The sequence below is a fragment of the Solanum pennellii genome, chromosome 2 (assembly GCF_001406875.1).
Source record: "Solanum pennellii chromosome 2, SPENNV200".
NCBI lineage: Eukaryota > Viridiplantae > Streptophyta > Magnoliopsida > Solanales > Solanaceae > Solanum > Solanum pennellii.
The window spans coordinates 50,791,658-50,815,269 of record NC_028638.1 but is presented as its reverse complement, the minus strand read 5'-3'; the positions used below and the strand labels follow the sequence as shown (position 1 = coordinate 50,815,269).

The window sequence follows — 23,612 nt, the reverse complement described above, 5'->3', positions numbered from 1 at the left end:
ATAATTGATAGCAATCAACAACAACAAAATAACAACATATGCAAGAGCAATACATTAATCCACATTCAAACTTGCCATTAATTCGATTGTAATTGTAACCCCATTAAGAACAAATTGTTCTTTTTTCTCATTTTGCCACTTAAAATAAAATTCGAACTTTTCCGGAGAAGATAGTAACAAACTATTCCTTTATATAATCTCCCTAAATTATAGGAACAATCTTTTCCTTACAAATTTTCTTTTATCTCGTGTTGTTTTATAGATATATCAGGAGTACACAAATTATTTGAAAATCTTGACAAATAATCAAATATAATAGTCAAACACCACAAGCTAAGTTTTTGAATAATGTACAAATACCCCCTCAATCTATGTTCAAAATCTCAGAGAAACATTTATACTATACTAAGGTCCTATTATCCTCTGAACTTATTTTACTAATAATTTTCTAGAGTGCGGAGTTGAAAGGGTAAAAATAATTGTCAAAAATTTCAAAAGGGCATATCAATTTTTTTTAAACAAAACGATAAAATCGTTCACGATGTAGCGATTTTGTCTGTCTGAAAAAGCAAAATCGCCGCTATAGCAGCGATTTGCTTTTAAAAAAAAATTAATTTTGCAGCGAACTTACACTAAAATTTCTAGTTTTATTTTTATTTTTTGCTTTATTTTTTTTAAAAAAATTAAAATCAAATCGCTACGCTGCCTTGGCAGCGATTTTGAATTAAAAAAATTTAATTTTTTTTTGAATCATTGGCAGCGATTTTTAATTAATTTTTTTTTTAAAAAATCAAATCCCTGTAAAGGCAACAATTTACACTTAATTTTTCTGTTTTTTTTTTTGAAAATTTAATTAAATTGCTGCAAAAAAAAATTAGCCGATTTAATTAAGTTTTCAAAAAAAAAAATTAAGTGTAAATCGCTGCCTTTGCAGCGATTTGATTTTAAAAAAATAATTAAAAAAATTTAACTAAAAGTCGCTGCCTTGCCAAGATCCGATTTTAATTTTTTTTTAAATAAAGCAAAAAAAGTTTAATGTAAGTCGCTGCATTTTGCAGCGAATTATTAAAAAAATTATATTTTTTTTTAATTTTGAAAATCGCTCCATTTGGAGCGACTTGTTTAATTTTATTTTATTTAAAAAAAAAATTTAAGAAATCGCTGCTACAGCAGCAATTTTGCTTTTTCCGACGGACAAAATCGCTACATCGTGAGCGATTTTGCCGTTTTGGTTAAAAAAAAAATTGATATGCCCTTTTGAAATTTTTAACAATTTTTTTTTACCGTTTTGGCTTCGGACTCTAATTTTCTACCCCTTTTCTACATAGGCTGAGAAGGTGTAGAAAATTATTAATAAAATAAGTTCGAAGGTAATAGGACCTTAGTATAGTATAAGTGTGTCTCTGAAATTTCAATCATAGATTGAGATAGATGGTACTTGTGCATTTTCCCTTTATTTGGGACCGGGTTCTAAGATTTTCAAATTGTGCCAACCTAATAGTTAATTTTGATTTCAAGTCTGGCTCATAGTCATGTATTGAAAACATAAATTTATGGTAATTTTTTGGTGTGTGTCTATTTGATTTGGCTTATGTTTAAGCGTGGACTTAGTGATATGTTATAGATTCATCTGAGTTCGATAATTTTGTAGTTGGTATCTTTTATTAAAAAAAAAAAAAAACAATGGAAAGGTTTGTATTACTTTGTATGTATGAGAACCAGCCTTTTGTAATTTGCATTATTGAGATTATATTATTCTCTAAGGCCGCCTAAGCAGTAATTTTAATTTTGTGTAAAAAGCATAAGAACAGAAAGTGTACAAGGCGTTTTTTTTTTTCAGATTTTGCTGTCTACTCATATTAAATTTCTCTAAGGCCGCCTAAGCAGTAATTTTAATTTTGTGAAAAAAGCATAAGAACAGAAAGTGTACAAGGCGTTTTTTTTTCAGATTTTGCTGTCTACTCATATTAAATTCCTCATTAATTTTTACAAGTTTCGAGGCCCATTTAAATAAAAGAGGTAGCCACACAATTAAGTTAATTTTATGTCTAATCATCACATGTAGGTAGCTAATTATGGTGTATATATAAGGCATGCCAGCTTGAAAAGCCATTTAATTTGGTAACCAAAATAGAATAATTTTGGAGTTGAGGAAAAGAATTAATCAGCGGGTCCCCAAATATCTTTTTCAATGAAGTACTTGTATTAGTAATTATTTTTTTAAGTATGCTTGTTTAGACATATAGTAGTATTTATATGGAAAAAGAAAGATAAATATGTGTGTGATGTTTTAGATTTATTGATCTATCGATAAGTATATATAAAATGATAATTATTGAATATTATTCTGTCTAAATTCACAAAAAATGATAGCCTAAAATGTGAATGTATATATAACCTAAAACAAAAATGAGCGTATTATGAAAAATAATCTATAAACATTTCTAGTAAAGATATTATTATTCTAAACTAAATAACATATATACATATCAAGTAATTTATTATTACAAATTACAAAGTTTGGGAACCTCCTGAAAGCTAAAGAAAAAACCAACAAAAAAAAAAGTCCAAGTTGTAATAACTAAAATGTCTAAAAAATGATATACACTATTTAAGATTCTTTTTTTTTTTTTGAGATTATTGATCGGGTATCCCTGACCTCCTAGCAAAGTGATACAGTATTAGCTATTACCTATATATGGCAGTTTGAAAACTTTATTTTTTTAGTGTAGTGATCAAAATAGAATAATCTTGGAGTTGAGGAAAAGAATCTATGGGTCCTTAACTTCTTTTAATTTCAATGGAGTATACAACTATTTTAATTCATAATATAGGAGGCATGTAAGAGGAGTCCTCATATTTTGAGAGTATATTTTTAAAGAAATTCTAGTAGTCACAGGGAATAGAAAGACAAACATACCATATGCAGAATTGGTTGATCAACAAGCTCAAATAGTATTAAAATAGATTTATTAAAGTATATATATAATGATGTTAGTGCACTATTATTACCTAGCAGTACAACCTCCTAAATGTATCGATGGATTTTCGAACGTGAAACTATAATGAAAAGGGTAGTTCGACTGTGTTAAAAAAAAAATATGTGCCTTAGGTCTCCAAATTTAAGAGGCCTTATTTTTTATAATGATAGGTTATAAGTTATTATTTTTTAACAAATATTGAATACTATTTGTAGAAAAAAAAAACATTCCGTAACTATTCCAAAAATGGAAAGTTCGACGCAGTTGGTTTTTTTTTTTGAAATTGGAAGCAGTTACTAGTTCATGATCTGGCATGTACAGAATGAAAACTTCATTCTCGATTCTACGAGAATTTTTATGAAAGCTTTTCATTTGCTTCTCTTCGATGGAAGTGAAAAAATGAAGGGATTATTAGAACAAATTTGACATATTTGGAGTACTATATCTAATAAAAAATAATTTAAAATAAAAATAATAATATTATCATATGAAACCTAGAAGAAATAAATTATATAAAAGATATTAACAATTAAATTTAAGTCTCATTTAATTTTTGCTTTAAGCCACTAATACGCTTGAGTTATCAACTTTTGTTAATATTTTTAGATCCTCTTTAGTTGAGATAAAATATTTATTCATTATGTTTATTAATTACTTTAGATTTTTTTTTTATCTTTACTATTCGAAATTGTTGTCCTAATTTTAATAAATATTAAAACACAAAGTCAAAACTTTTCTCGTACTTTTATTACTTTGTAAAAATGAGTTGTTTCATTATAATTTTCATCAAGTAGGTCATTATTTTGTTTGTCAAAAACCTATTATGTTTTATTGTTATTTCCTATCATGTTTATTTAAAAATATCAAAGTAATTTTATTTTTAAAAAAATCTAATCAAATTTCTATTATAAAATTATAATATTGTACCATATTACTACTGTTCATGCAGTTATTATTTTGGTAACAAGTTAACGTCAGACTAGAACTTTGGAAGGTTTACGCAAGTGTCCAAATATATATATATGCATGTGTTGTTGTTGCCTTTTTAAAATTTGTTGCATCAATTTATTCACACCTTTTAACTTGTAAGTTGTAACCATTACACAACCTCTCTTGCATCTCTTTTTTAATTTTATAAATACCCAACGTGTAGCATCACTCTCCTTCACATCGCGCATAAGCAATCATAGTAGTAACTAATTACTATTAATAAGATATGGTGAAAGACTACGTTGATCCACCTTCAGCTCCGCTGTTTCAAACAGCGGAGCTCTACAACTGGTCTTTTTACAGAGCATTGATTGCTGAATTTGTCGCGACGCTTCTTTTCCTCTACATTAGCGTGGCTACTGTTATTGGCCACAAGAAGCAACTTGGTCCCTGCGATGGCGTTGGACTTGTTGGTATTGCATGGGCTTTTGGTGGCATGATTTTTGTTCTTGTCTATTCCACTGCTGGGATTTCTGGTACGTCACGTAGAATTTAAACACTTTATATAAACAACGACTTATGAATAAAATGTACGTATAATACAGGTGGGCATATAAACCCGGCAGTGACGTTTGGGTTATTACTAGCAAGGAAGGTGTCATTACTAAGAGCGGTGGCGTATATGGTGGCGCAGTGCTTAGGAGCCATTTGCGGCGTTGGTTTAGTGAAAGGTGTAATGAAGGATGATTATACGAAGCATGGTGGCGGTGCTAATACCGTCGCAGTTGGCTACTCAACGGGCGCAGCATTAGGTGCTGAGATCATTGGTACTTCCCTTCTCATGTATACCGTATTTTCCGCCACCGACACCAAAAGGAAAGCACGTGATTCACACGTCCCAGTAAGTCTCATCCATAATACTACTCATATCATATCACATGTACACTTTTACTTCGTTTCCAAAAATAATTATACACTAATGGATTTGGAAACATATATTATACATACATGAATGATATAAAATGTTTAACCCTACAAGTTTCAAATGCCTATAAAAGTTGGGACTAATTAAGGTTCTTCTATTAATTATTACATGTCATTCGAATTATATGTAACTTTACAAGAGTTACCATAGTTTAAATTAAAATACATTGATTTTATAAAATTTATTCCTATGAATAAATTGGAAACATATATTCAATTTTATTTGTCGTGTTGCGCTTTTCAAAAGTTAATACGATTAATTTTTAAAGTTAACTTAGATTACATTAATTGGATATTTTAAATAAAAAATTTAGATATTCAAAAATTATATATATATTTTTTTTTGCCATATTAATATTATTAAAAAATATATCTTAAAATGTTAGTCAAAGTTTTTGTAATTTGATTTTAAAAATAGAAACTATGACAAATAATAGTGGACGAACTTAAATCTATTTTATATATTTACCAACTTTATTTGAGAAAGTTGTTTGATTCTTTTATAAAATGTTTTAAGTCGTATACACAGCAAGAAAATATCAAGTGTGTAAATTTAGAGAACAAGGCTTAAAATCCTAACAGAAACAAAATAAACCAAGTGTTGACGGGTAGAGTTACCTAATAGTGATATGATGGAAGGAACCAAATGCGGAAATTGACCTGGGCACCACGATATAAAAAAGACATATTTACGCATACAACCCCTACAATATTCATAACTGATGAAAACTATGGATGTAACACTAACAAGACATAATTGAAAAAAAAGGAAGAGAGTGTTAAGAGATTGATATGGATGGGGAAACTTATGAAGTCCAGTAAAAGAAAAAGATGTTGATCGTTTGTGCACCCACAGGTACTAGCACCATTGCCAATTGGATTCTCAGTGTTTATGGTGCACTTGGCCACCATTCCCATCACTGGCACTGGCATCAATCCTGCTAGGAGTTTCGGAGCTGCTGTCATTTACAACGATACCACAGCTTGGAATGACCATGTAAGCACGATAATTCTACATCAAGCAGTCTATAGCTAGCTAGGCTTATAATTAAAGCTAATCAATCTAATATATACATTTCCTAATCTGTTTTTGTACAGTGGATCTTCTGGGTTGGACCCTTTCTGGGAGCATTGGCTGCTGTTATCTATCACCAGCAAATCCTGCGAGGCCACGCTGCCAAGGCTTTTTAACTCCTTCTACAGCAATTCCAGCAACTAAACCACTCTCATTACTAATCACTAATAATAATGCTATCTACTCAGCATAATAGTAGCACTAAAGTAGTAGTGTTGCTGTGCCTTCAATTCCTTCTGTTTTCACTTTATGTGGCTTGTAAAATATCCAGTACAGTTGGGATATATCAATGTCTTTACATTATTCTTCATTCCTAATTCTTAGTAATTCAGTTGATTAAACATGAGTCATATGATAATTGACAAGTATTAAGAAATAAGTCAAGTTACAAATTCAAAGATAATATCAGTCGGTAATTCAGTATAAAGGCAACAAATCTTTTCTACTTTCAAGCTGAACAAGTGTATACTTCAAAGAGTAAACAACATTCATATCTCTCCACATGATTAAGAAGCAAATAGCAATGAACCAGCTTGTTTGTTCTGTTCTATTACCACTTACCACAAATGTAAAACTTGAGTTCATGGTCAATGAAGTAGAGAACAGTATCAAAAGGTTGGAGACCTGATTGATGAAGATAGTAATAAACTTCAGGTCAGGTAAGGCTAATATCCCTGATCCTAAAACCGAGCACCACTGGCTTTTCAGATACATTTCTTCTTCATAGGGGCAAAAGCAATACAGGGCAAGGGATGAACTCAGCAAGAAGGTTTGCATCTACATGCTTGGAATGGATAGCTTCCATGCTCATAACTACCATATCCAAGTTCATATCATCAGCAATTTCACCAATAATGGCTGTTGGCTTGCTTCCTTCACCTAGCCGCTCTAACAGCTTGAATTCTTGATATCCACCTGTACAAAGGTTTGCGTATTCCAATCAGCAAATATACCAAACAAATGTAAAAGTAAGAGTGAGGAACAAGTTCAAAGTAGTTAGTATTATGAGAAGTAGGCCAAAGCATATACAACATACAAGCAAACAGAACATTTTTCAACTTTCCTATCTCCATGTACCAGGATGCTGTGCTGCATGATCAAATAGCTGCAGACTCACATAACAAAAACTCCGTAGCAGAAAAATGAAATAACAATGTTATAATAAGATTGAAGAATCTGTCTCATAATGCAAGCCAAATACTGAAAGTTCCCCAAAATTACTCTGTGCTACAGGCTTGCATGCAAAAAGCCAGTTGTTTTGCAAGTCTAGTGCACCCATCCAGGTTGCACTTTTAAATCACAATCCATCAACTGATTCATACTTATTAAATGCAGGGAAAAACAGTAAATACACCTTCAGCTAAATGCCATCGGATGCTTGCTAGTTGTGTCTCGTGCTCTGGGTATGCTTCTTTCCCCTTTTCATCAATAACTGCAAAGATCAGAAAAACCTAGATTCCTTGAAATCTACCACTAAAAGTTTCTGTACCAAGAAAGTCAACTCTGTAGTTTAGCTTTTGAAAGAACCAATAGTACACAACATCGGTGACATACCAACAACTGTTATATCAGCTCCATACTTCTTTGCCATAGCAGCGGCAGTTGCTGCAGCCTGATAATGTACCAAGAATAAGTTACGTTTATAAGGTTCATAGTGAATTGAGTAACTATGGCCATTTTTTGTTCGAATTCTAAACTGGCGAGGCATTTTAGAGAAAGGTTAAGTTGAGTCTTTAAAAAGGTTATGATAAGCATTTTAGAGAAAGGTATGATGAGAAAATGTTCAAATAAGAAAAAGGGAAGAAAGACGACAAAAGAAATAAATAATGCAGTTTGACAAAAGGAACTGATACAGTCCACTTAATTTGTTCCAAGATTAGCCAATACATGTCTTTTCTCAGAACCAAAGTGTTGAGGAACAAAAAGGGCACATCATTTTATTGAAACCTTTACAGTTTACTCCTATTTAAATTAGGTGGTTATACCATGCAAACAGCTCAAACTGCTAAATGATAGTTAACTCCATATAAGAATGGCAATGGAGGCAGTGGGTTTGCCACTGGTAGCTATCTCCATCACAGTATAGTGCCATCAGCACGCCCCATTTAAATTTCTTCTTCACTTGCAACCCACTACAGTTTTCTGTCCGGTTAAGTTAATATCCTTCTAAGTTTCTAACATAATTTTTTTGTCAATAGCTTCTCCCTCTGTCTGCTTAACCCAGCATGACCACTATAAAGTTTCAAAAGAACTGTAAATCTTGCCCCCTCCCCCCCTCTCCCCACCTGCCGCTTTCCCACTAAGTGTCACCCGAACCTCCACCTTTAAAGTCCTCCCCCTCTCCCCACAAATAGTCGAGGTGAGATGTGATTCTGTCTTTGGCTACAGTTAACAACAGCTGGTGAGGAATCAAAACCGGTCACATAATTCTACGGTGAATGAAGTTCACCACATAAAACATTTATAAGGATCTCACAATTTTCCATCAAAGGTGTCATACCATCTACTTCAGAATTCAAATATGACACTAGGAAAATGAAATTAATTCTTTTTTTTTTAAAAAAAAAATGCAAACTAAGAGGCTTAAATAGTTGGAAATCCATAATTCCCATAGGATTAAGTTAAAGGAGGCAAGGGCTGATTTGTTTAAGCACCAATACTAAGAAGGAAAATGTAGAAAAGAAGTAGACCTGTCTTGAACCCTCAGAGAGATAAGGATTCCGGTCTGTAATTGGTAAAAGTACATGCTTGAAGTTGGTGAAAGCATCTGCGGCTGCGCTGGCTTCAGATGCTTGAGCCTTAACAGATACTGGAGAAATTAGCAATAATAAGTTCCCAAGGTCCGCTTTTTGAAAGACAAAGAAAATGCTAGTCGTATGATTGGATTAGCGACTCTTTCATAATCCTCAAAAAAAGTAGACATCAAGTAACAACTGAAGATTACTACTATTGTTCTCTATAAAGCTAATATGTCCAATCAAACACTTCAGATAAGACACATTCTCTCCCACGAAATTTTACAAAGCAGCAACAAATCTTTACAAAACTAAAAGTTCCATATATCTCTATAGCTTCACACTTTTTAAAAAGAGTCCTTTGGTTCATTGGATAGTATAAAACCTATACATTGTTTAAACTAGAAAAGTAGATAATTGATCAAAAGAGCCCTAGTTGGCTACCTCAACTTTCACCTAGTTGGCGAGGGTACAATTTCCCACCTTGTAATCCCCTTCCCATTTCCCCAACCCCCTTTCTTTTTTTATAAAAAAAAAACAGTAAATAAGAGACAATTTATACCTAACGGCCTAGAAAACCATAGTAGGATGGTGAACTTTACAGTGACGTTAACCGGTAATAGCATAGACGCACAATGAAGTTGGGTAAAGGAAACAGTTGCGTGAATTTCAAGGTTTTCAAATTAACAACCACCAGATTTCAATTCTTTCAACTCAATAACTACCATCACTAAATTGAATTAGTAAACGTTATCTACGATAAACATAGGGGAAAAAAAAACAAATTAGCAATCTACTGAAATACCCAATTTATTCAGTCAGAGAGAGAAAATAGGCATTACCTTTGAGTCCGATTCTCAAATTCTTGGGGAAATTAGAGAGGCTGCAAGTTTTGAGGTTTGAGGAAGAAAAAGAAGAACTCACCGAAGAAGAAAAAGGGCGGGTAAAAATGGAAGTAGCGGTGTGGAAGTTTGTAGTATCAGCTGGGACAGTAAGGAAGCAGTGAGCAAATGCCATGGATGAATAAGATTTCTGGGTACTCGACAAGATTTTATGAAAGTAGCTACCAGAATATGCAGGATGATAAGGACTATATATCATGATTTCTAGTCGGGCCTAATCACAAAATTTATTGGAAAAATAGTTTTAAAACTAAATTCTAGATAACAAAAGTTTACAAATTGGTGCCATTTTAGGATTTTCTTAAAATTATTCTATCTAAATGAGTTTCTTCTTTCAGTTTTCTACTTTTTTGGTACTATATCAGTTTCATTTTACTTGTTTCGTATAAAAGAATTTTTTATTTCTTTTAAAAAAGAATGATAACCATTTTGAAGCAATTTTTAGTATTAAATATCAATAAAAAATAACAATAATAAAATTTAAAATTCTAAAATATCATTAATAGATAGACTAGTAAAATATTAGGAAAATAATATATAATGACAAACTAATAAATCAAATTAAATGTTATAATCACACTTTGATTTAATTGTGTGCTGTAGCAAACTGTTTGTCAGTGTCTTTTTCTCTCAAACTCTCGCTCGCCACTCTCCCTCTCTCGCTCGCTCCCACTCGCTTTTATACAAACACAAGTGTATAAAATGCATTTAATTTGTATTTGTATAAAGCGAGAAAAAAATTATATATATATACATATATTTTCGTTCCTCTCTCCCAGATCTCCCTCGCCACACTCGCTTATATCGCTTATACAAATAGAAACATAATGTATAAATTGTGTTTCCAATTGTATAAAACGGGAGAAAATTATATATACACATGCAAATATATATATTTTCATCCTATACACTAATAATTATACAATGCAAATATTCCCATGCCCAATTTTCTTTTGTTTTGCTCTCATTCTCGTTTTATACATACACAATGCATTTGTATAAGGATACTTTTGTATAATGTTCATTTAGACATATACAATTGCACAAACTTATACACATACATAAATTGAAATCTGTTTATATAATGTATATATACAGAATCATACATCCAAACTAAGGACGAATCTTCACTGTATAATATATACAAATTCGAGTCAACAGTTTCATATACTTATATAACTCACAACAACACTAACAGGTATATGTATATATACTACAACGAATTCTATTTTTCATTTATATACATATTTACAATATACACTTATATACAAGACTATATACACAAATTAAAGTTTTATACAAATATATAAATTCATATATCCAAACCAAAGAGGCACTTAAACTGTATAAATATACTAAATTCGAAACAATAGTCAACAATTTCTAAACTGAGCTTCAATGGAGTTCTTAGTGATGAAGAAGACATAGAAGAAAAGAAATTCTACTAACACATGATGTGCGTGATTCCAACGATTTTTTTTTCTTTTATTGCAATCAAAATTACTGTCTTTTTTTTAAAAAAAATAATAATTAAATTATATATAAAAAAGAATAGACAACCGAATGCAATTATATAAATTACAACCATGGAGTACAAATATAAATTTTAGGAGCTATTATTTAGTTATTGATCAAATATTAGTCACTCATTAATTTGGGAAATTGACATAGAGGGACTTGTGGTCTGTGGGGTGTTAGATATCCACTGAATTTCTTTTTACATAAAAATATTACTCCTCCAATTAGTAATTTTTTATTTTTTAAATTATTTTTTAAAATTTGAAATTATACATCAAATAATGATTAATATGAGAATTATGATAAAATACTTATTATTTTTAAAAGGCGAGGGAACTAATCTTTGATGCTGTGTTCTTTGTGCCGGCCACTTGTGGTAACAACTTTCTTTGTCTATTCCCTTCTCTTCTTTTTTTCTTCTTCCCAATTATAACATTTGAAACAACTGATCAGCTCTTCTGTTTCATCTAATTTAAATTACATAAATATATCAAATTAGAAGTAATAATTAATCAGTTTACAACCCTGCAATTTTTTCTAACTTCTTGACCTCCTGTAAGGCTACTCATCTTAATCATAGAATTAGAAAATGCCTTATGAAAAGCTGCTTTTGAGGTAGCAAACTTATAAACTAAGCTCTTCGTTTTTGGTATAGTGAGCAATGAATGATCCGAAAATAACAAACTTTTCTTTTGGAGAATTAGCCTGTAATGAGTATTATCAAATGTTGTTGGTGAAGGATCATTGCTTATTCCTGCGTTTTTTGCCCTGTTTTTGAGTGGACATATGCCCTTCAAGCTTGCTGCAAACGATGGACGTAGTGTAGGATCGATGTCATGTGTGGCGTTGAAGTTGTATATACGGTTCATAAATGATGAGCAATGGGTAAATCCTAGAGTGTGTGCACCTGCAAGCCAGAGAGAAGAAATGTATCGTCGTATCAGATGTAAGTTTTTAAGAAATCAAGTTTGGAGCATTTGTGGTTATGCTGACCTAAGAGAGCCACCAAGTCGTCTAGTGAGAGACCTCTTTGATGGAAGCTCTGTTGGAGTTGAGAAATGTTGAATGTAGGCTTTGGAAGCAGTGTTGTTTCACTAGCTCTTGATATTCGTCCGTCTTTTCTTCCTTTAGGCACCTTCCAGTAAGGTCCGCCTGACTGAAAAAACAACTAGCAATAAGCTTCTAGAATATAGTATTTGTTACACTCTAGGCAAATCCACATCATCCAAACACGAGAGAGAGATAAAAAAACAGTCTTTAAAAGACGTGTGGGATGAGCTGTTACAGTATTGTTAGCTAGTCCTGATTTTTATAGTCTCTACTTAAGTACTAACATCTTCAATGAAATTTAAACTTAGTAACATTTATACCATACATCTACACTTGTAGTACAGTGTTTTCTTAGCAGGGGATATGTACTTACTAACACAACTGCATCTCTTGCAGCAAACGCTAAAATATCAGCACAAGACACTACGCCAGGACATATAGCTTCAACTGCTCTCTTTGCACCATCAATAACATAGAATCCGTGCAAAGAACCATTAGGAGGCGCGTCCTTTTCCGCGGTGTTTTTCCCCTTGGAGCTCAACAAAATAGAAGCATCACAACCCTTCAAGCAAGGTAGAAAGTACAGTAAAATAACTAATATGCTTAGAAATAACAAGAGGAAGATGCTTATTTACCCGTAGGAAACAATCATGGAAATGCATCCTTAGAAGTGTAGCGGGCACTGTTCTGTCTTTCTGTGCTTCCTCCTTAACAACCTTCATTACTATGTCTTCAGCTTGAGGGCATGTTTTTGCATAGTAATTTGAACTAAGTGCATTGCTTTGAGAATAGTAGATGGAGAAAAAAATAAATGTGCTCAACAATGGAACAAAGTATGCCATTGGACAACTATTCTATGACTTGTGTTATTTGACAACTACAAATGCTTACTTATAAGTAGAGAGCCAAACCTTTGTGATTATTCTTTGATTTGTAGATTTGAAATGATTAACTTGAATAGTAAAATTTGGTGGCATGCATGTTTGCCATAGATAGTAGAGTGTTTTCTAAGCATCTCTAATTGCTATTTTTCTCATTACTTTTTGTCTGTCCAGCAGAAATTCTGCTTTATGCCTAATCATTAACTATGGTGGTTATTATGGGGGAAAAGTCATTATGCATGTAATTAAGCTAAATTGTCTGGTTCTCAGCATTAGTCATTTCAATTTGAAAAAAAGGTGGTACCTAGTAGAGTAAGATAGGAAGTAGCCAAGTAAAATATCACTTCACACATGGCTTTATATCTATTAATATGAAGCATAGTATCTATTTGTTTGTTTGCAATGATAACACATAATTATGATTTGATCTTGATGCTTATCTACTTGATTATTACTCCACCACCAATGTCCCGCTAGCTAGAGCCTTCTATATAAAACCAAAATGTCAAAAAGTTGATAGAGAGAATAATCTTTTTACTTCTTTTTTTTTTATCTAAACAATTACCTCGGATTCTCAATGATTAAGTTATAAACATGTTTTAATAAGCAAGATTTAGTTGGTTTACTCTTTCTATGTGAGTGCGCTTATTGATTTTTACTGGTTAGAAGTATGAATTTGTTAAAGAAAAGATAAATTTTAAAATCTCATATCGGATGGTTGTCTCTTAAGATGTATAAACCCTTGAAATTTATATGAATTTAGCTAAGAACGTAACGCAATTGAAGCAAGTAATTTATACATGTAAACTGTGATGTTACATTTACACTAACATTGGAGTTTGAAATGTTTGATTTTTTATTTTTTTTTATATCAGTGGACATACAAGAGTGGGATCTAAAAACATCTAGCTTTAAATCAAAGAAAATCTAGCGTGGCCCTTAGTTTGACCCTTTATATGGACCTCTATTTGATTTTCCTGAATTGGATCATTGCTATCTAACTTTTTCCAAATTACTTCAACTACTAGTAGACAGTAGAAATTTGGGCCACTTGGAGGAGTAATAATCCAGTCACAAATTCAGTTTGGTTAGTGATAAAGGTGTACTTAAAAAATATTTGTGTATTTATTGATTTTGGTGCAAAGACCGAGCGCAAGTAAACTTGATTTGTAGCACCGATAGTAGGATAATAGAATTATTGCAATGCCCATGAACCAATTTTTGATGTTTTTATTTCTGACGTTCATCAAGCAGGTCACATGGATTGATCAGGATTATAAAAACGCAAGCCTTTATCAAATACTGATACATTGATAATGACTGATTTATTTATAGTAAGTTACAAAATACAAATTGATACAATAGTGATAATGAAATTGACAAAAGTTCTGCTCCTCAAAATCCTATAGTAACACTTCAAAAAAGTGTTCTTAATAAGTTGCTAAATGAAATCTGAGAAAAATATAAAAACACAAATCTCCACAGTGCTTCCATTTTTCTGGATATTATCATTAATTTGGAAGGATTAATAATTAATTAGCCACCCTACAATCCCTTCTGACCTCTTGACCTCCATTTATGCTGCTCATTTTGATCATGGAATTAGCAAAAGCCTTGAAGAACGCGTCTTTTGAGCTAGCAAAATCAGTAACCAGACTTTTAGTCTTGGGATTACTGAGCAAAGCTTGGTCTGAAGAGAATAGACTCTTGTTCTGCAGAATTAACTTGTAATATGTATTATCAAACGTCGTTGAGGAAGGATCCATGGGACTTCCAGCATTTTTAGCCCTGTTTTTCAGTGGACAAATGCTCTTTAAAGTTGCTGCTAGAGTTGGATGCAATGTTGGGTCAACATCATGTGTGGTATTGAAGTTGTGTATCCTGTTATTGAATGATGAACAATGAGAGAATCCTAAAGTGTGTCCACCTGAAGATTGAGACACATCATTTGTTCAATAAGTGGAATTAGTAACCCCAAAAGTAAGAAAGGTAACATGACATAACAAGTTATATACACCGATAGTGTAATTTATTTACTTTTAACGTTATAAGTGTATATAAGTTTGTTTAGATTACCTGAGAGAGCGACAAGGTCTTCAAGTGATAATCCTCTTTGAGAGAAGCTTTGTTGAAGTTGGTTTATGTTAAAAGTTGGAGCTGGCAATTGTATAGTTTCACTAGCTTTCGATGTTCTTCCATCCTTTCTTCCTTTAGGCACGTCCCATGAAGGTCCACCAGACTGTTCATAGACGTTAAGTTAATTACTGTAAATGGAGGAAGAATAAATTTTTAGATGAGATGATCAGACAGTTCAGACATAAGAAGTGTTTGCTTACAACGACAACTGAATCTCTAGCAGCAAAGGCTAAGATATCAGCACACGAGACTATGCCAGGGCAACGCGCTTCAATGGCTTTCTTTGCATTATCAATTACAAAGAATGCATGCAAAGAAACATTAGGAGGACCATCTTTTTCTGCAGTGTTTTTCTTTGAGTTTAGTAACACCGAAGCATCACAACCCTATGTCAAATAAAAAAAACAGAACGAATTATATAAAGTATAGTACTAATTAGATTTGATATATGCAAAAATGTACCCTTATGAAACAGTCATGGAAGTGCATTCTTAGAAGAGCAGCAGGGACAGTTTTGTCCTTTTTTGTTGCTTCAGTAACAACTTGTGTAACAATATCTTCAACTTCAGGGCACGTGTTCTCATAGTAATTTGAACTAAGTGCATTCCCTTGTGAGAAAATTAGCAATGAGATAAACAAGATTAATGCAGAAGAAGATGACATAGTTTCTAGCTTAAGTGGTGGTAATTAATAACTAAATGATTTGTGATGAAGAAAAATAAAAATTAGTAAGGCTATTTATAGGGGTGTTCTTGAAAGAGAAGGACATATCTGTAAAATGGATACTGGAATCTCAAATTGAAAATATTAGCTCTAACAGTGAATTTGGTAACATGCATAATCTTTTCATAATCGAGTGTTTTTGAAGCATTACTAAAACATTTTATGTCCTTCCTTTTCTTTTTTGTCACGAAAAATAGCATCCTCGATTCTTTCAACTTTCATATTTAATAACAATATATTCAATGTAATTTACAAAAAAAATTATTTTTAAAAGTCGTCGACTCAAACATTCATATACATTAAAAACTCTTGTTATCTTATAATTTCTTTGGAAATATATAAGACTTACTCTGTTTAAAAGAAAGAAAAAAGTAATTGCCCTTCAATTAAAAGACAATTACTGGTAAAGTAGTTGAGATTGAAACATCAAAACCGTTTTTCATGTTATTATGGCTTGTTTGTTATCTAAGGCTAATTTTGGTTAGTTATAATAATTTGAAGAGCCTGAAATATTGCACTATTGATGTGATTGGTAGTTAGGAATGCAATGCAGGCTGGCTTTTACCGATTGAAATTTTATTGTTTTACGATACAATAAAATATGATAAATTATAAAATAATATATAACAACGTCAATCATTTTAATTCCTATCAAAGTATAATTAACTATCAAAATAAATATTCTATTTAAATTAACAATAAATATAATATAACATGTAATAACCATCCAGACGAGAATTGAAAAAACTAATTAAATGAGTTGATGATTAAGATCCCTTTAAATTAAAGGTTAATTTTTTAGCTGTAATCGACTAATTTTTAACCAAAAAGTTTAGAAGAGTTCATAAAGTTTTTGTTTTGGTAGAACAACGTTAACAACATAGGGTTGGAAAGATAATAGGAAAACCCCTCCATATACCCATCATTTTTTGCGATTTAGAGTTTGATAAATGAAAAAATTATTTTTTTTCACTTCAATTATACCAAAAGATATACTTGAGTCATTTGCAAAATGATAAAAAAATATATAAACTACTTTTACAATGAAATGTATAACAGGTATATAAACTCTTCATCGTAGATATATCTATGGACCTTGAGTCCTATACGTGAACCTCTACCACTATATACATGAACTCTTAATACAATACATAAAGTTTCCAAAATCTAGTCTAGTGAAATATAAATATTTGAGGCTAAACAAATAAATTTAAAATTATTCTTTTTTATTATTGTTATAGAAAATAATATATATGAACTATTTGTTTAACAATAGAAATATATATGAATCAATTTTATAATAAATATATTAACTTTAGATAAAATTTACTATTGTACTTGTATGAGTATGTATTATGAACTCCTCTACTTAACCTTGTATTAATTGAACTCTTAGACTCAATCAAAATAAGATTTTTAAACCTCTCCTAGCTTGTATGTAGTTCACTCGCCCTTACAATAAATAATATGTCAAATCCATATCACGTAAATTAATAATCATATTTATCTTAATTAATATTTTTAAAAATTATTAACTAACATTATTTAATAAAAGATAAAAACAATAGCACAAATCGATCATATAGACTTTATTTAACATCCAATAAGCAAGATGTTACAATATAATACAAGACACATTATGAAACAATACGTAACAATCAATCAAACAAAGATACAAGTAACCATCAAAACAAACATTAAAGTAACGATATAATACGTTACCATATATATATGATAAATAATTAAAGGGCAACTTTCACATATAACAATAAAAAATTCATATTGTATGACATAGCAAAGTTTGCATAATTGCGCTCTATAGCAAACATAGAAACTGTATAATTCACTATACATATATAGTTGAAGCAAATTGTATAAAACGAAGTGTATAAAACAAGAAAGAGAAAGACACTTGGGCAGAGAACTGTATAAAAACGAAGTGTATAATACGAATTGTATTATTATAAGTGTATAGAACGATTATATACAATTTGAATTTGTATAAAATGAGAAAGAGAGAAAGACAAAAGAGACTTGACAAGGAATATACAATTGAATCGAATTGTATAAAACGAGAAAGAGAGAAATTAGATACAATTTGAAAATTGTATAAAACGAGAAAGAGAGAAAGACAAAAGAAACTGGGCAGGGGAGTATTTTTATTGTATAACTATAAGTGTATCGGACGAATATATATGTACTTGCATGTGTATATATAATTTTCTCACGCTTTATACAAACAGAAACGCAATTTATACATTTCGCTTCTGTTTGTATAAGTGAGAAAGGCGAGGGTGTCGAGCGAGATTTGGGAGAGTGTCGAGCGAGATCTGGAAGAAGGGTGAGAGAGGAACAAAAATATATGTATTTATACAATTTTCTCTGCTTTATACAATTAGAAACAATTTTTATACACTTGTATTTATATAAAAAGTGAGGAAGCTAGTGAGAGATTGGAGGAGAGTGACGAGCGAGATACTTGGGAGAGAGGCGCCTGACAATTTTTTGCAAACATTTGCTATGGAGCACAATTAAATCAAACTCTAGCTACTCCATTTATTTTAGATTATTAGTTTGCTATTATATACAATTTTCCCATAATTAAATAGGGTCAAAAGTTCAACCATCAACTTCCAAGGTTATTTATGTAAGTCATCCGATTTTGATCCAGTTAAGTATTTGTGCTGGGCTCATCAACTAATGTAATTGGGCCGATATTGGGCTCTGAATGTTCATGGAGCTGTAAAGTCGTCTTCTTCTTCTTCCATGTTTATACGGTCTGTATTATGTAATAAATTTCAGGGTTTTAGGGTTTTAGAGAGAAGAAGAACGTATTCATGGAGTCAAAGAACAAGGGTAATAAGAACAGAAAGGGGAAAAGGCCAGCCGATGCCTCCTCCGCAGCCAGAGATGAAAGCGGCGGAGGAAATAGAACTGAAAAGAGTGTCATCAATGATTCTCGATTTGCGGCGTTACACTCGGATCCTAGATTCCGCGAACCACCGCAGAAAAAGTCTAAAGTTACCATTGATTCTCGCTTTAATCGTATGTTCACTGATAAAAACTTCGTATCATCAAAAGCACCGACTGATATTAGAGGCAAACCCCGTAAATCTTCTGCTAAAAACCCTCTTGACCATTATTACCATATTGAGGAAGAAGAAGAAGAAGAACAGGGTGAGAAACAGAAGAGGCAGAAGGAGAAATTAAAGGTGTTAGAATCTGAAAGCGATGATGACAGTGAAGAAGAAGAAGAAGAGACCAAGAGTGACAGTGGGACGAGTGAGGAAGAAATTGAAGACCATAAATTGAAGAAAGTTGGCGCCGTATCATCAGAGTCCGAAGAAGATGAAGATGAAGAGGTGGGAAGTGATAATTCACTGGCAAGTACGTCCGATTCCGATTCCGATTCCGATTCCGATTCTGATTCTGATTCTGATGATGAAATGGACGAAGTTTCTTCAGAGGAGGAAGACACTTTCGTGCTGGTATACAATGAAAAAGACAGCATTTTTGTTGGGTATGATGTTTGAATTTATGGCTTTTAATTATTTTGCAATTTTTTTGTTTTGGTCTGAATCAGAAAGAGGATGTGCCTGAGATTGACAAGGAAACTAAGAGGCTTGCTGTTGTTAACATGGATTGGGGTAGAGTAAAGGTTCGTTTTTTTTTTCTTTTCCAATATGGATTAATTGAATGATCCCTAGAAAGGTGTCAAATTTTGGAAATTTTGTCCTTTGATATGGTAAAATTATAATTGTTTTACATTAACAATACTATAATTTATAATTGCTTAAACCAACTCTATCAAGATGAATTTGGCCCTGCAGGCGGTTGAATTGGTGGGATGAGAATATTCAGTTTCGTTTGACCATTACTGGCGTTGTCTAAATGTTTCATATAACTTTGGAATAACAGTTTGAGCATTTCTGGACACTGGAGTAAATTGTTAAGAGATTGTGCCGAGCATTCAATTTTGAAAATAGAAATAGTTGTGGAAAGGTGCTGCCTATAAAAAAAAGTTATGCACTGGTGTATTGTGGTGAAGTATTCCTCAGCTTTGAAGTTGAGTTGCAGGCAAAAATGTTCTCTTTTCTGTATGATTTACAAAATAATAGAAATGGTAGTCGGTGTATACGGGAGGCTATCTATGGGTTCATGCATTTGTCTATAATATATGATAGTGTTGGGCGTTGTCTATCATTCATCATACCCTACCCTGGTCATAATGTGGATTGCACCTCGATTCAAACTTATAAGGGGTCACTTGGTTTGTAATATAAATTTCTTAACTACTGAAGTGATCTATACAATGTTGCTGGTAGATACCTCTGCATAGCTAATATTGTTTAGTTTTCGCTTTTCAGTGTTAAGCTCTGCACTCCTTTAAAGCATAATTTATGTGAAATCTATATATTGTTTATGCTGCATAATGTGAAATAATGAAATATTTTGTAGTAATGCATGAATCAGAATAGAAGACAAAAAAAATCCCTTGGAGTATGGAATCCCTGTATAATTTATATTTCACTGCACCTTTACTTCATAACAAACCTGACACTGTTATTAAAACCCTGTATTATATTCCATAAATAGCCATTAACCAAACTATGCCTTGATGTATTTTAACTTCTATAGAACTATTAAATTCTTTTCTCAGTAAGCTGTTATGCTATGTAGGCAGTTGACTTGTATATGCTATTGAGCTCCTTTCTCCCAAGAGGGGGTCAAATAACATCTGTTGCTGTCTATCCATCTGACTTTGGTCTCAAGCGTATGGAAGAGGAGGCTGTCCATGGTCCAGTTGGCCTATTTGACGAGGAAAAGGCAAAAGATGAAGACAGTGATGATGATGAAGAAGAAGAAGAAGATGATGAGATGGACAATGAGAAATTACGCGCCTATGAGATGAGTCGGCTCAGGTGATGATTTGGTTCTGTGTTTTTTCTGGGTAATGTATCTTTAAGTGATTCTTGCATTTTTTGCCGACTAAAAATGATAACTTGTTGATAAACCTTTATGAAATTTATTTGGTTCCTCTTCTTTTTTTACCCTTATGCTACTCCATTCTGTGTTTGTTAATTCCCCGTCTTTCATTATGTATAGGTCTCTTTTCAAAGATACTTTGTTATGTACTTCGCAGGTATTATTATGCTGTGGTGGAATGCGATTCAAGTGCTACAGCTGATTATCTTTACAAAACTTGCGACGGAGTTGAGTTTGAGAGAACATCAAACAAATTAGATTTGAGGTTTATTCCAGATTCCATGGAATTCAAGCATCAACCACGTGACATTGCAACAGAGGTAATTTGTGGCTACGATTTCTCATCATAGGAGCCTTTAGTTTTAACGGTTATTATTGGCTGAAAACATAAAATCTAATTGCATTTGTGTTCGATTGTTATATTCTTCTGGTACTTAGGCCCCTGCAGATTATGAAGGTCTAGATTTTCACACTCGAGCTTTGCAGCATAGCAATATTGAACTTACATGGGATGAGGATGAGCCACAACGCATCAGGACCTTGAAGAGACAGTTCAATGATAAACAGGTTTACTCTTGTTTGATGTAGAGTGTGTGTATATGTGTCTTTTAGTTTAGTATCTCCGTGAAAATTTTGAACTTTGACAAACTGTTTCTCTTACTGATATTAGCAAGTGTGAGAAGATTGTCAGTCACCTCTGACAACTGTTTCTGTTCTTTGTTTTTTACTTGGGTGTGTTGTCAGTGAGCCTATACAGTGGGATAGTGATATAGTGTGCACATGCTTGCTTGTACCTAAGGTGTTGTATGTGGTTATCTATGTGTTAGTATTATGCTATCTATTATGGCTGCTGGTAGGGTTGTGCTGCACTTTCCAATATAAAGGTCCCTTATTAAGGGATATTCGTTTTTGGGGTTTGAAGATTTTATGCCTTTCCCTCAATACTGTTTTCTATTACTCTGCAAATATTGATATTGTTTCTTTGTTGGCAGCTTGCAGATATGGAGTTGAAAGAGTTTTTGGCTTCTGATGAGAGTGGAAGTGATGATAGTGAGGAAGGTGATGATGACACAGAAGATAAATCTGCCAAAAGGAAGAAAAAACATGATACCTACCGTGCGTTACTCCAGTCTGGGGAGGGTTCAGATGGAAATAACGAGGACGATGACCAGGACATGGAGGTCACATTTAACACTGGATTGGAAGATCTAAGCAAACGCATCCTAGAAAAGAAGGATAAACAGTCGGAAACTGTGTGGGAAGCTTATCTCAGAAAGAAAAGGGAGAAAAAGAAGTCCAGGAAAGGTAACACCAAGGATTCATCAGAAGATGAGAGCAGCGATAGTGATCAAGAACCTATAGATGAACCTGAGGACTTCTTCATAGAAGAGCCTTCCGCAAAAGGGGATAAGGATTCCCAACGTAAGAGCACCAGGAAAGGGAAGCAGAGCCTTGAAGCATCTGAAGAAGCTGAAGCAAGTAGAGCAGAGCTTGAGCTATTACTTGCAGATGACAAAGGAGGAGACCCTAACTTGAAGGGTTACAACATGAAACCTAAGAAGGCAAAGGGGAAGAAGGGTAAAAGAATTCCAGTAGAGGACAAGTTGCCAACTATAGATTATGAAGATCCACGGTTTTCATCTCTCTTTAAATCACACCTCTTTGCATTGGACCCCACAGATCCTCAGTTCAAACGGTATTTCCCATCTTGTTTACACCAATTTCTTGTTTGTGCTTGTAAACAGAACTGGTCTGGCATTTTCCCAATTCCAAAACAAAGCCTGCTTGCTCTTTTCATTTGTTTACAGGTATCTATTTTGGTTTTTGCAGGAGTGCAGCTTATGCTCGTCAGTTGGCACAAAAGCAGCACAAGGTTGAAGAAGAAATTGTGAGTGCAAAACAACAGCCCGGAGTAACTAGAACATTAGAGTCAGCAACAAATGAAAAATTGCAGTCTGGTGATTTGCCTTCAAGAAAGGAGAAGCACGAGCTATCTTCTTTAGTTAAATCTATTAAGATGAAATCACAACAATTATCATTGTCCTCTCAAGGTAAGGCGGTAGTAAAGAATGAAAAAAGTCAAGCAATGTCAAAGAACATCGATGGAGAGGGAGGAAAGAAGGAGAACAAAAAAAGTCGAGCAAGGGCAAAGAAGAAAGATGAAAAGCGAGTAAAATAAGAAGAGAGTGAAAAGTAAGGTTATATAAATTTTGATCCAAGACTTCTCATGGGATTAGACAGACGAGGTTCCTAAAAATGGATGATGGTTCAGTATGGGTGAATAGTGGCCTTAGTGAATCTCAATACGTAGCAACTTTAATTGTTTTTACTTCCTTTATTTTTTACTGTATGGCCTATATTTATGGTTGCATCATTGTTTTGCTGTCTTAACTTGCAGAGATGTACGTTGTACCATGTTCAATTTTTTTTTTTTTTACAGTAGTCGACTGTAAACTTAATGTAATTCCTCTGTACTCGTCTGAGATTCAAAATACAGCGACTTCTATTCTGATTATTGAGCTGAAGTTTGTTTGAAAAGAAATACCACAGAAGTACGATTTCATGCATTATTTTCCCCTTGATACAGTAATGGTGATGTCGGTTTGCACATACGCTGGCTTGTCTACCTACTCAGCTGGGCATAAGTCAGGTTTGTAGTCGTCTTTGGTGGCGTCTAAACGGTCTCCCATGGCTGTTAATTGTTTCATTGA

General features: G+C 32.8%; 4 protein-coding genes and 1 pseudogene across 4 annotated transcripts; 2 read left to right on the top strand and 3 right to left on the bottom strand.

Annotated features, from left to right (window-relative positions):
* Nucleotides 1-4,077: 4,077 nt before the first annotated feature.
* LOC107008619 lies at nucleotides 4,078-6,280 on the top strand (annotated as a pseudogene).
* Nucleotides 6,281-6,362: 82 nt separating this feature from the next.
* LOC107008620 lies at nucleotides 6,363-9,912 on the bottom strand. The gene is made up of 5 exons (XM_015207731.2): nucleotides 9,548-9,912; nucleotides 8,661-8,779; nucleotides 7,525-7,582; nucleotides 7,325-7,402; nucleotides 6,363-6,885 (listed from the first exon to the last, which is right to left on the bottom strand). The coding sequence occupies exons 1-5, from the start codon at nucleotides 9,804-9,806 to the stop codon at nucleotides 6,692-6,694; spliced, it is 708 nt and encodes a 235-aa protein (XP_015063217.1). The 5' UTR covers nucleotides 9,807-9,912; the 3' UTR covers nucleotides 6,363-6,691.
* A 1,584-nt stretch (nucleotides 9,913-11,496) lies between these two features.
* On the bottom strand, nucleotides 11,497-13,058 carry LOC107009520 (peroxidase 64-like). Its single transcript, XM_015208864.2, has 4 exons — nucleotides 12,811-13,058; nucleotides 12,549-12,737; nucleotides 12,119-12,281; nucleotides 11,497-12,032 (listed from the first exon to the last, which is right to left on the bottom strand). Exons 1-4 carry the CDS (start codon nucleotides 13,015-13,017, stop codon nucleotides 11,638-11,640), a joined length of 954 nt encoding a protein of 317 aa, XP_015064350.1. The 5' UTR covers nucleotides 13,018-13,058; the 3' UTR covers nucleotides 11,497-11,637.
* A 1,272-nt stretch (nucleotides 13,059-14,330) lies between these two features.
* On the bottom strand, nucleotides 14,331-15,879 carry LOC107010550 (peroxidase 64-like). The gene is made up of 4 exons (XM_015209840.2): nucleotides 15,655-15,879; nucleotides 15,393-15,578; nucleotides 15,133-15,295; nucleotides 14,331-14,983 (listed from the first exon to the last, which is right to left on the bottom strand). The coding sequence occupies exons 1-4, from the start codon at nucleotides 15,853-15,855 to the stop codon at nucleotides 14,589-14,591; spliced, it is 945 nt and encodes a 314-aa protein (XP_015065326.1). The 5' UTR covers nucleotides 15,856-15,879; the 3' UTR covers nucleotides 14,331-14,588.
* Nucleotides 15,880-18,674: 2,795 nt separating this feature from the next.
* On the top strand, nucleotides 18,675-23,439 carry LOC107011966 (pre-rRNA-processing protein esf1). Its single transcript, XM_015211660.2, has 7 exons — nucleotides 18,675-19,403; nucleotides 19,499-19,573; nucleotides 20,596-20,837; nucleotides 21,059-21,221; nucleotides 21,340-21,468; nucleotides 21,894-22,597; nucleotides 22,732-23,439. Exons 1-7 carry the CDS (start codon nucleotides 18,753-18,755, stop codon nucleotides 23,078-23,080), a joined length of 2,313 nt encoding a protein of 770 aa, XP_015067146.1. The 5' UTR covers nucleotides 18,675-18,752; the 3' UTR covers nucleotides 23,081-23,439.
* Nucleotides 23,440-23,612: the final 173 nt, after the last annotated feature.